The sequence below is a fragment of the Halichoerus grypus genome, chromosome 7, assembly GCF_964656455.1.
Source record: "Halichoerus grypus chromosome 7, mHalGry1.hap1.1, whole genome shotgun sequence".
In the NCBI taxonomy this organism is placed as follows: Eukaryota; Metazoa; Chordata; class Mammalia; order Carnivora; family Phocidae; genus Halichoerus; species Halichoerus grypus.
Genome location: NC_135718.1, coordinates 810129 through 822679, shown reverse-complemented (window position 1 = coordinate 822679; position 12551 = coordinate 810129). Strand labels below are relative to the sequence as shown.

The following is a 12551-nucleotide window of genomic DNA, read 5'->3' as shown; positions in this document are numbered from 1 at the left end:
CCACCCTCTCTGGCTTGAACACCTCGTCCACTCCGTCGTAGGCCCTTGTGACATGCCTGTGGCTTGGGTGAAGGTAGTAGCCCCCTGCCTGCCGTGGGAGGCACAGAGTCCCTAGTCATTCACAGGGTGGCTGAGGCACTCGGCTCAGGGCTGGCTCCGACAGTGGGGCCTGCTTCCAGAAGACAGGACGGTTGGGGGGCGCCACCTGAGGACCAGATGGGGAGGAGCCCAGAGTCCAGAGGAGGGAGTTGGTGTTCTGCTTCCAGGGAAGGAACGTCTATGATGAGAGCCAGTGTGCATTCTCAGGGTTACTGAGCACCAGGGCTGGGGAGGGCTGGACCCCGGCCAGGAGACTGTCTCAGGCAAGAGCGCTGGGGGCCTGTCCCGTTCCCCCCAGTGATGGGGCATGCAGGGGCCGTGGTCTAAGGAAGACCTACTGTTCGCCTTAGACCGGGTGGGTGCCCTGTCCCATAGGGTCCGACAAGTGGGGAACACCCAGGCAGTGGAGAACAGCTCCTCTGACTCTGGGGGATGCATCTGCCGTGTGAAGCACCGTGCACCCCCTCCCCCCAGTCTCCTTGTAATGTATGGGGGTCTTCAGACCCCCAGTGCTGCCTGTTGCCTGGCCATCCTCCTGTCTGGGCAATGGGCTCAGCAGGGCTGGGGAGGGGACTAAGCTGGGCCCAGTGCTCTGGTTTGGCCACATGAGCCTCCGGGGGCTCAGAGGCTGTGTGCAGTATCCAGGCCCACCGCCCCTCCCTGCCACGGGGGTAGGGGGCGCAGACACTCCCCCAGGTGCCTGTGGCATCAATCTGGGGCTTGGTCTGCAGAGGCCCAGTGAGCAGTCTCCAGTTTATGGCAAAGGACCCGGGAACAGTCGTATCTGATTAAATCACTCTAGGGAAGTTAATCCACCCCACCAGCCAGAGTTCTCCCGCTGCCAAGCCATGTGACTTGCTTTGCTTCTCCTGAGAGGACTATACTTGCCCTCCCAATTATCCAGCTTGCCACAAGATTGCTGTGGCCAAGGAAAGGTGAGCAGAAGGGACAACTGTTGACCTAAGCAGCATATTTCAGAGCCCCTGTGTGTCCACCAGTTTTTCTGGCTCTTTCCCTCTGGAAGGAAAATGGCATGTCTTGGGCCCACCCCAGGGCAAGAAGACCCAAGGAGCAGGGCAGGGGACCCTGGGAAACCGACCTCCGGGCTTTGGTGGAGGGGCTGTTTGTTACCCAGCATTACTGAGCGGGGGCTGAGCTGATACACGACCAGAGAGTAACAGACCCCCACAGGAACAGGATGATCTGTGTTTTGGAGTCTCTAGTTGTGCCCAGTATTTGGGTAACATTGGAGGGCTCCTCGTGCCTTCCTCACATTGCTCTCCCTGGACACTCAAGACACCGGATGGCAGTCCCTGCCCCCCAGTGGCGGGCACAGTGCAATGGGAAGGGCCAGGGGGGTAGCTGACTCAGGAGCTGTGGACAAGTAGGGGCCCCGGGGGATCCTGGAGGCTCCCTGAGGAGGTGACATGGAGCTGAGCCTTCAGGAAGGTTGGAATTCTGGGAGGTCTCTCCTGCTCCCAAGGAAAGATTTTGCAAACCCGGGGATTACGAGGACAGGCACCCCTGCCCCAGTCCTCAGGGATCTCTGGGAGCCCACCCTGCGGCCAGCCCCTGGTACCCTGGTGTATCCATCCCTGCAGAACACTCCAGGAGCTCCCAGACAGAGCAGTGGGCACGGGTCTGGAAACATATCCAGCTGCCCAGGGATCGGAGGCCAGCGCAGAGGGCAGGTCATGGAAGATGTCACGAGAGGAGGTCTGGACCAACCCGCGGAGGCCAGCTGCCTCCTTGTTGCCCAAAGGCAGGTCCCCGACTCCCTCCATGTGTGACATGCTTGTGACAGCTGGGCATAGCCGGGAGCAGGTGCTGTCTCTCCAGGAAGGTCCTTGAGAATGCCGAAGGCCCCAAAGTGAGACAAACTGAACCCAAATGGCAAGGCCACGCTGCGTGGGGCTGGGCAGCTCCCTCCGCCCCAGGGCAGGTGTGGTGGGGGCAGGGCGGGGGTGGCCGGATCCCATTCTGCGGGGGGCGGGGGGGCTCTAGCCAGCACCATCCGGAGGACGCAGGCGGCCTGGGGGCGTCCATGTGAGCAGGGCACATGGGGAGGAGGCGCAGGGTGGTGGCAACAGCCCCGCTCCTAGACGCTGCAGTGGGGGGCCGCTGGGATTGTCCTCGGCAGCCCGCCCCCCACAGGCCAGAAGAGAGCCCACACCCCGCCTGGGGCTGGGGGCTCAGGGCTCCAGCAGTGGCCGAGGCTGGACGACCGCAGGGTCTGGGTGAGGCTCCTGCCCATCAGGGACACCCTTGCTGACCCTGGGTCCGCACAGCATTCTTGACGTCTTCGGTGACAGTCGGCAGCTCACACGCGAAACCCTTGAGGGCCTCGCTGGGTGAGCAGCTGCAGGTCTCCGGCCCAGCGTGAGGGGCCTTCCCAACCGCGTCACCCCTGTGGGCGCGAGTGGCCACAGCGGGGTCCGTGGCCTGCCACCATCGCTTCCTTCCTCCCCCGCGGTTCCGTGGGTGTTACTGTTTGTCATCCCATGCGGCCTGACCCCGAATGATGCTGCGGGAGCCGCTGGTGGGGGACAGACCGGCCTTTCCTGGTCCTGGTCTGGCTAAGGGAAGCGCGGGGACACAAAGCAGTCCAATCCCGAGCCAGCAGCGGTCACAGTCAGGGCTCTGGATGATGAAATTACTCCAAATTATGCCTCTTAGGGATTTTAAAAGGAGAATGAAGACAGGGTTTCCACCGTTGTTGTGAGAGTGGGACACGAGGAGTGGAGCGCGTCTTGGGGATTCAGGGGAGTCACGGTCCCGCTCAGGGCTGTCCCCGAGGCTCTCCCATCTCTGTTTCTGTCGCTGACCCCCATCCCGATGAGATCCCGCGGCTGCTTGTCTGGTCCTCCAGCTTCTGCAAGAGTTGACGGTGGGTTCTGTTTCATAAATACATTCCAGACCAAAGGAATTACAGACCTTGTCTGCCTCTGGGGGAAATTAAGCAGATTATAAGGTCTATTAAAATTTTATTGGCGCAAGATCTTTTTCCTATTGGCTTTCAGAAATAATATTAATCTATTAACCACTTATATACCTATGGAAGTAAGAAAAATTTGGAAAAGTAAAAGCAAAACAAAACCCAAACAGGTTTTCCTTGTGCTGTGAATGTGTCGGCTCTGTGAATTTGTTTTCTTGCTAAATCTGCATCATGGAAAACAGTGTCCCTGTGATTTGGATTAATGGCCTCGGGTGCTAGGTTACAAGAAAAGAAGACAAAAGTCATCGTAGCGTCCTGATCAAGATGACTCTTCAGACAGATTACACTCACTGAAGAATTTTGGTTTAGAACACGCATCCACCACGAGGCAAACACAGTATTAGCACAATGTTCTGGTTTAGGCGTCTCTAGGGTTACTCTTTTCTTTAACAGCCTAATTATGTGACTTCCTAAACGTCCCCACGAGTCTGACCGTCCTGCGCTGGCCACGTGACAGAGGCAGACCGTTCCCGGGGGGTCTGGGGGTGGGCACCCCGGCCTCTGCAAGGACAGTTGTTCTTCTTGGGATTCCAGTCTGGACACGCCTAGGAAGACGAGGCCTGGGGCCCCAGTGGCTCACAAGCAGGATGTGAATGGGTGATGAGGATCAGTGTGTGGCTGCCTCCGTCGTAGGGCCTGGCTGTGCAAGGCCCAGGGCCATTCTTTGGTGCTCAGCCCTGGTCAAGCCTGTCCGTTAGAAGCACCTGGAAAGGGCCAGCCAGGAGCGAGCCCCGGACAGCAGCTTCTATGAGAAGGAAGGCAGGACCGGGGACGCCATCATCCACTCGGGAGGCCGTAGGTCAGCTGGTCAGCGTCCAGCTCCTTCTAAGGTGCAGCGAGCTCCAGCCGGCTGGGCAGACACTTCTTGTCAGTGGGTCACCGTGGACAGGTGTCACCACAGCTGAGCCGGGAGCCAGGAGAAGGTCAGGCCGGCCAGAGAGGCTGTTGGGAGATGTGGGCTTCAGACGCAGGAAGCAGGCGGCTCCAGAGCTTCTCTCTGAGCCCCTCAGGGTCACACCGTTGCCTTGATCCACTGTCCCACGGGGCAGATGGACCGGCGGCGCTCAGAGCTGCTGGATCCCGCAGGGGCTGAGGGCATCATGGTGCACGCAGGAGAGAAGTGGGTGGTCCCGTGCAGCATTACAGGGGGAAGGCTCCGGCACCGGGCCTCAGGGCAGGAGCTGTGCCCGGACACGTCGGTCCCCTTGCTTGGGTGGAGCTGGACCCCGTCTCTGGGCCTGTGAGGCCCACATCTTGGGTGCACTTGTTAGAGGACTTATTCCATAGACATGGGTTTCAGTGAGGGCTCCTGGGACAGCTCAAAGGGCCATTTGGGGGCAGTAAGGAATGGGTGGGGAGAAAAGAGGGCTCTGTCCCTGCACCTGGCCCAGTTCTCGGGATGCAGGCTCGGAGTCCACAAGCCTGCCCTCTGGTTTCGTACACTTGGAGGCACCAGCCTTCCCTGGCATTCGGGGACTTGGGAATATGCTGGGGGGCTCAGGTGGGGCTCCCAGAAGCCCCCAGGCTTACCTGGACCCCAGGTTCACCCAAGCTGCGCTGCCCGGGCTGGTTCTCTCTCTGTCATCCTGGAGACGCTGATGAGAGATCTGCCCTCACTGCCCCATGGAATGCGGCCGAGAGCCTGGGATCCACGGCCCTGTCTCCTCCAAGATGGGGCTCTGGTCCACCTGTGCTGTGCCCGGGACACACACGCGGGAGTGCCTGGAGAAGGCGTGGACCCCCAGGACTCTCCGGCTGGAGCAGGGGCCCCGAGTGGGGCTGTGAGGTCAAAGGGCAGCAGCGTGAGAAATGCCCCAGGCCCGACCACTCTGGGGGGAGGTGGGGGGGAGGTCGGCACTGCTGCCTCACCTGGGGCTCTTCCCCCACCCAGCCCCATGGGGGCCTCTTTCCGTTTGGGTTTCCAGCCCCTAAACCTGTGGTTTGTCAGGAAAGCAGCCTCGAACCCTTGCTCCAGGGTCAGGAAGGAGCCCAGAGACCCTGGGCTATTCCACCGGCTGCCCCCGAGGCCAGGGCCAGGGCAGGGGCTGTGGCGCTCCATCCTGCAGCCAGGCACGCTGCCCAGCCCACGGTGCAGCCAGGAGGGTGCGGGGCCCAGGCCAGTCCCGGTGGAACCCGCTGCCCCTCCCCCCCACCTGGCCTGGGGACCCTGGCCTCGCGGTGGGAGAGGCACCAATGTTCTGTTTACGGGGAGCTCAGGCCCACCCTGTTGTGCAGGGTCCTGGGCCCTCGTTTCTGCCCTTCACCTGCTGGCTTTGGCCCTTTCGGGGCTGAGATGCAGGTGAATGGAGACAGTGCTTCAGGCCTGGTCACCTGCCTCCAGCCACGCCTTGCTCAGCCTGCTGGGTCGGGTGCAGGCCTCACCCCAGAAATTTAGAGCATTTCCCTGGGAAATGTGGACCTGACCCTCTGCTTCTGGGGCTCAGTGCCTTTCATCCTGCACCCCAAGGCCCCCACTCCTGAGCCTTTCTCCCCAGGCCCTTCCTGCTTCCACACCTCACTCTCTCCCTACCCGCCTGGGGCTCTGCCTCACTGTCCAGCCCCCAGTGTCCAGATGTCCCCCGTCTCCAGCTAGAGCCTCTCCCCATGCATGGATCCCCTCCTGGAGAGGCCAAGCCCCCCCCGTGGGGAGAGAGTGGCTCCCCTGGGCCCAGTAGTCCCCTGGAGACCGGGGGCATGTCGAGCAGGGTGCTCTCGGCAATGCCTGTCCCGTGCCTCATCCGTTCTCCTCCACCTGACAGGTGCACAGAAGGACCCTGCAGTGTTTCAAGGAGTACACGTACCAATACACGAGAAACGTCCACAGTAGGGTATGTGGTTAACCCCAAGGATGAGGACAGGCCCCTGAGCAGGTCGGAGACCCAGAAACGGCGTGGGGAGGAGGCCCTCCGAGCCCCCCTCACCTAGCAGTCCTGCTGCATCTGCTGGGGGGCCCCCAAGCCCCACGCTCCTCCTGACCCCGCAAAGCAGGTTCCACACTAGCCTGTGCTATCTCAGGGTTGAGTGACCCGGAGCTCCGCGGTTTGGAGAGGACAGGCCAGCCTGACTCCATGCCCTTTGGACCCACCTGCTGGGTGTTCGTTGGGTTGGTTTTTAAAAAAGATTTTATTTATATTAGAGAGAGTGAGCGAGCAGGGGGAGGGGCAGAGGGAGAGAGAATCTCCGGCAGACTTCCCGCTGAGCATGGAGCCCGACGGCGGACTCGATCCCGCGACCCTGAGATCACAACCTGAGCCAAAACCTGGAGCCGGGCACTTAACTGACTGAGCGGCCCAGGCGCCCCCAGACCTGCGGCTTTGACCCTTATGAGAGATGAAAGTCACATGTGACGCCAGAAAATGTGTGAAATATTCGTGGCGGGATGGTCATCATGACAAGACCCAGCGGGACATGGACAGCTGGGAAGGCAGTTTCAGTGTCTACAACAGAAAAAACTAGTGTTTCCTGTCTACTGCAGAAAAGGAACCAAGGAACCCAGGGGAAGGAAAGGGCGTCCGCAGGGGCACCAGACACGCTAGGAAACCCCACTGACTTCCCTTCGCCCGACCGTCCTTTATGTTCCCGGGAGCCCGCGGCTCAGGCCACTGGTCCTTTGTGTCCCCCGCCCCCAGCCGCCTGAGTGTCCCCAGTCACCTCCAGTGTCCCCAGCCCAAAGGACGGGGACCACGCGGGGGGCTCCCCATCTCAGGGCACCAGGCGAGGGCAGCTGCCTCCATCCCATTATCCCAACACCATCTCCTGGCTCTTGTCACAAAGAATCAAAATCTATAATAAGAAAATCTCAGAGCCCCCCTGTCATTTGGCCCATCAGCTTCGTCCCCCGGCCCTTAGCCAAGCGCGGGGGCATTCATCTCGTCATCTCCCTCCGGCCTCAATGAATTGTGATAAAAATGTCAAACAATTAGATTACGCTGGCCCACAGTGCGGCATGATTGAGTGGCGAGGCAGGGCACGTCCCCTGAATCACCCTGACGCGGGCGACCGCTGCACGGGGTGGCAGATCCCCCCGGGTCCCCCCACCTTTGCAACGGGCATCAGGTCTCAGCAGCCCCGGGCAGGAAACTGAGGCTGGGGCCTGGGGGACAGGGGTGGCGGTGGGAGGGGCGATGCGGAGGGAGGCGGGAACGGGCAGCCCCTGAGGACAAGACCCCAAGAGGCGCGTCAGCAGGTTCTCCCAGGGTCTGCAGATCCCCACGGGCTGCTTCCCCTGGAGAGGCCGCCCCAGGGTGCGGGGTCCGGGCCCTGTGCCCCCCACCCTGGGCCGCAAGCCCGGAGCGTCTAGAGCAGCGCCGTTGAGCGCCCGGCGGGCCTGCCCTTCCCCAGAGCAGCCCTGCCGGCTTCTTCCTCTGTTTAAGGGTGAAGACGTGTTGAAAATTGATTTCTGTTGGAAATGGGATAATTAAACTGGTTGTTTCTATCTCCATCATCGTCATAATAAAATGAGGGGACAGCAGGGTTGTGCATGGCATGAAGTAATATTGTTCGTCTTAATGCAAGGGAGCATTAATTGAATACGAATGGCCTTCCTTGAAGTCGCTCGGTTATATTTCAGAGATATGGGATAATGATGCCGGTTAATCATTTTTACAAGATAGAAAATTACTGGCTCCTCTGGGAAGATCATTAAGGAAAACAATTGTTCACAGCAATTGAAAATAGAGTTTTAATTATTTAATATAGAAATTAAACTATTGGCGACTGGTGCTGGATGACGGAACTTAATAGAAATTTATACACAAGCGTCTGTGAACGTTTTAGCTTTATTAACCCACCTAACTTCTTAATCTGGATCCATCGGGGGAGGCCTGCTTCAGCCGTGACTGAATTCACGGCTTGCGCAGGAGGGCCTGGCAGACAGGCGCCCGCTGGGACCCCACACTCGCCGTCCGGGGAACACCTGCTGGGAGCCGCAGGGAGGGACCCAGGAGCCCAGAGCACCTGTGCCAGGAGCTATGGGCACCGGCCAGGACGCGCGGAGGCCAGGGTCTCCCGCTCAGCAGAGGTGATGGGGTGTGTGATGGCCATATCACAGAGGATGGACCTTGGGTGCGGCCGGGTGACGCTGTTCCACGGGGATTGAGGCATGAACGTGAAGTGTTGAGCTGGTCGCGTGAATGTAACCCCCGAGGGGGTCCTGGCCAGAGTGAGGTGCTGACCCCAGCTGGCCTGGCTCCAGAGCCCACATGACCTGGGCCCCCAGCCCACTCATCCTCAGGCCCACCTCCCCAGGGAAGGGGGGACCCTAGACTGCCTCGCCCCATCCGCAGGGGCCCGCCCTCTATGCCCAGAGGACCCTTGGTCCTGGCACAGTGGGCTTCCATGTGGGCAAGGCCAATGACACAGGAAGTGGGCTGAGTGCAGGAACGTGGGCAGAGAAATCCAGAAATCCATCAAAACACCATGTGGGCTGGGAGTACTTTTTTCCCTTTGTTTTTATTCTCCATATTTCCTACAATAAAACATATAGTTTAAAAAAAAAAGTCCTTGTTTTAAAAATATGGAAATCACGGGGCACCTGGGTGGCTCAGTTGGTTGAGCGTGGGACTCGGTTTCAGCTCAGGTCATGATCTCGGGGTCCTGAGATCCAGCCCCGCCTCCGGCTCTGTGCTCGGCGGGGAGTTTGCTGGGGATTCTCTCTCTCGCTGCCCCTCCCCCGCCTCTCTAAAATAAATAGGTCTTTAAAAAATATGGAAATCACTATTTTCAAGATATAAATTAATAAAAGAGATGGAACTTTTTAAATGTTGACTGACGAGCAAACACAGAACAGGTTGGAGTTTGCAAGTTGTTGCAAGTGAGGGGCTGGGCCTGGACACGCGGGGTCTGGGAGAAGCGGGACGGGGGTCAGGCCCTTCCTGGTCCCCTTCAGGCCCCAGCCCTGGGCGGCTAAGGCTGCGGCTCCCGAGTGACCGGCTCAAGGTCAGGAAGCCTGGCTAGAGCCAAGGGCTTCCTCCACCGCCACACGCACGCGGTCACCCGGTGTGGGGAGGGTGGTCTCCCGGAGCCCTGGGGCCCTCACGACATTGAGAACATGCAGATCTGGTCACCCTTCCTCCCAGGCTACCCACCATTCCAATTACATTCTGTCTATTATTACCAATAAATTCCAAGTGATCTTTTTTCTCCTTATAGTTTTTAGGGTTACATAAATTCCACCTATGCAATTTTTTCATGCTTGAATATATTATGGAATGCCACTTCGTTACAGAAGCTAATTGATAATGTGATTTGTCATGTTGCTGGGGCATAATTCAGAAAGTTATTTCAATGCCTCCGATACACGGACTAGCACTCACGTTTCATATTTCTCACACGAGTAGACACAGTATAAGGTAAAAAATGTGAGTCTGCACAGATGAAATATTTCCAGAGGCTTTTATTCTTGTTGTTTGGGTGGGTGCCAACAGCTTTCTAGAAGGAAGCTCATATATCCACGGCTGCTCTGATTTGAATTTATTCCTTGATCATTAGTTAGCTCTTTTTTTTTTTAACTGGAAGAAGAATGTGTATATGTTTGACAAAAGGAAAAAAATTTAACAAAAAGAAGGGCATCACCACCTTTCGATGTTATCAAAGATGAGCTGCTTTTAAACTTTTTACGTTGGACTAACTGTAGCCCTGCGAGAAGCTGCACAAAGAGCACTGATGATGCATCCTTCACGCAGCTTCCCGGCGGCGGCATCCGGAACCAGAAGCCGGGGAACCGCGTGGGCGCAGTGCCGTTTCGCCACGTTCACAGGGCGTGTGCACCTGTGTGCACAGCTCTGTGCAAGGGTTTCCCACGCGCGATCCCTGGCCTGTGGCCGCGGGGGCTCCCCCTGCACCCCCAGGCCGTGCCCGAGACACCAGCGTGCTCTCCCTCTCCGGTGTCGTCATCTTCAGAATCGTGGCAGGAATGACATCACACGGCGTGTGACCTTGCTGGTCGCGGCTCCTGCACGCGGTGTCGCGCCCCCGACACCCGTCCAGGGATCCGGGGTTCGCGGTTCTCCGTGTGGCGTTCCACTGGCACGTGGACCAGAGCTCGTGCCACCATCCCCAGCGAAGGACACTGCTTGTTTCCAGCCCTCGCTCTGATGGAACGGCCGCGGCAGACACGCACAGGCTTCCCTGGGACGTGAGGCTGGGCGCGCAGGGCCCGTCTCATGCTGGTCACAGGCAGAGCTCGTAAGAACCGGTCCAGCCGTCTGCCTGAGGGCCGCGCCGTTTCCCAGCCCCAGCCGTGACGTACGGGGGGCCCAGGTGCTCCCCACGTTCCCTAGCACGCGGTGTTGGCACTGATGCCTACGTTAGGGTTTTAGTAGGCGCGCTGTGGTACCTCATCGCAGTCCTATTTCGTGCTTTCTTCCTCACTATTTGGCCTGGCCTGTGCTCGACCCAGCAAGTCCAGGGGCGGGTCCGTCCGACCCAGGGCAGGGAGGCTGCGGCGTGGGCTTCCCGCCCGCGTCCCAGACACAAGACCAGGACGAAACACCACCATCCATACCCCCTCACGTGTGCCAGGGGAACAAAGCCTCGCGGACGTGTACTGTCTCCCACCCACTTAGCTCCTGGTTCTCACAGCCCAGAGATGACCGGCGGCCGCTTGGCCTGAGGCCTGGCACCCTCTGGCCTGTGGGTGGCTATCTCTGGCTCCCAGGTGGCCCCAGAGCCTGTGCTCAGAGGCCAGAAGTCTCCAGGTGAGGCAGATGTGGCCTCTGTGCGGACACCTCACTGTGCTCGGGGGCCTGGAAAGAGCAGTCCTAGCAGCCCCCAGGGCCAGGGTCCCCCGGCCCAGGGCGCTCTGTGGCCTGACCTCAGATGTCCGAGGGGCTGCTTGCCAGGACCCAGGGCCCGAAGACACTTTGACCCTCCCCGCCCCCAGCCCATGGACTGCTAACGGCGCTGGCTCCACCCCAGAGAGACCTGGAGCTGGCTCTCCCTTGTCCCCTGGCCACCAGCCTGGGAGACTCTTGGGACACAGGGTCCTGGCTACTCAGTCCCTCACCCTGGTCTCCACGTGGGCCAGGACGGCTTGGGGCCCGGTGGGAGGACGCGTCCTGGGGACGTAGCTGCTCTTCCTATGGCCACCCTCAGGTCTGGCTGAGCGTCCAAGTCTGTGGACGGCGGCTCCTCCCTGGTCCGTGTGGTGCTCACAGGTGCAGCGGTACGTCCCACCCTGGGGGCCTCTGAGACCAGGGCGGACCTCCCGCCCACTTCCTGCCTCCAGCAGACAAACCGGGACTCCCCATGGAGCTTGGGGTCGCCCCCTGGGAGCCGGCCTCACAGACACATGCACGGGCCCTGGGGCCGGCCTTCCCGCACTCGCTCGCTCACTCGGCAAGCATCGGCTGAGCCGCACCACGGCACGGCGCTCGGCAGAGGGACTCCAGTCCTGCCGCCACCCGGGGCCTCAGACCGCGCTGCAGACACGTGATGCAGACACTGGACATTGTCCTTTACTAAAGCGCTTACACCAAAAACGATGGTGCTCCTTGTCCAGGGACCACCGTGGGCCTCCAAGGACCGAGGGCCTCACCCCCAGGGCCAGCCTCTACCCCAAACACAGGCAGCTCCCCCACCACTGGGACCCAGGGAGTGCACAGGGCAGGGGAGGGTTCCGGGGGTCCAGGCCGCTGTGGGGTCAGCCCCGAGGCAGAGCCCCCAGAGGGACTCCCCTCCCCTGCCCAAGGGTCCCCGTGCGAGCCGGGCAGCGCAGGCTGAGGAGGAAGCACCAGAGCAGATCAGACTCAGGATGGCCCTGGCATGACCCCGAGCAGAACTGGGGTTCAGGGGCGGGGCCCCCGGAGGAGGGGTGCCTACGGGGGGGAGGGCTGGGTGGTGGGTCCTCGGAGGGGCAGTCAGGGTCCTTGCCCCGGGGGGGTCACCCGATGGCCAGGTGTGGCAGCCCGTACAGGACCGAGTTGAGGACGATGGGCAGCCGCTCCTGGTCGCTGAGCTGCGGCGGGAGGGACAGCAGTTTGACCCTGGAGGCCCACGGAGGCTCACCTGCGGGAGAGTGAGACCGCGCTCGTGGCCGGCACGGAGCACTGGGGGCAGGGCGCACGGGGGACGACGGTGCAGACGCGGCCCCACCGTGGACACGGCCACACATGTACAGCCACGGACACCGAGGCCCACGGGCGGTGGCACCCAGCCAGGGAGGGACCTCGCCAGGCCCAGGCCCGCCTGTCGCCTCCACGCCACACCACTCCCAGCACCGTGGGGCCAGGCGGCTCCTCCTCCTGCCATCAGCCGGCTGCCACCGCTGACCGTGGGGTGTCCCTTCCTTCCAAGGCACATCCACACAGAACAACAGAGGCCACGTGGGCGCCCCTTCCTCTGTCCCCAAAGCAGCTCGCTAGCAGCTCCTCACACCACTGGCTCTTCTAGGGTCCTCCGCCCTCACGCACCTGCCGGTGCTCCTGCCCGCCCGCATGCACTCAACAGCCTTCACTGT

At 60.5% G+C, this 12551-nt stretch overlaps 1 protein-coding gene across 3 annotated transcripts in view; it reads right to left on the bottom strand.

Moving 5' to 3' along the window:
- Positions 1-9490: 9490 nt before the first annotated feature.
- CFAP46 (cilia and flagella associated protein 46) overlaps positions 9491-12551 on the bottom strand; it is a 100007-nt gene continuing 96946 nt past the window's right edge. For all 3 annotated transcript variants that reach the window (XM_078076935.1, XM_078076933.1, XM_078076934.1), the window contains exon 59: positions 9491-12100. In XM_078076935.1, coding sequence (XP_077933061.1) covers positions 11976-12100 — 125 coding nt within the window. In that variant the 3' untranslated portion in view covers positions 9491-11975. The remainder of the gene's footprint in view (positions 12101-12551) is intronic.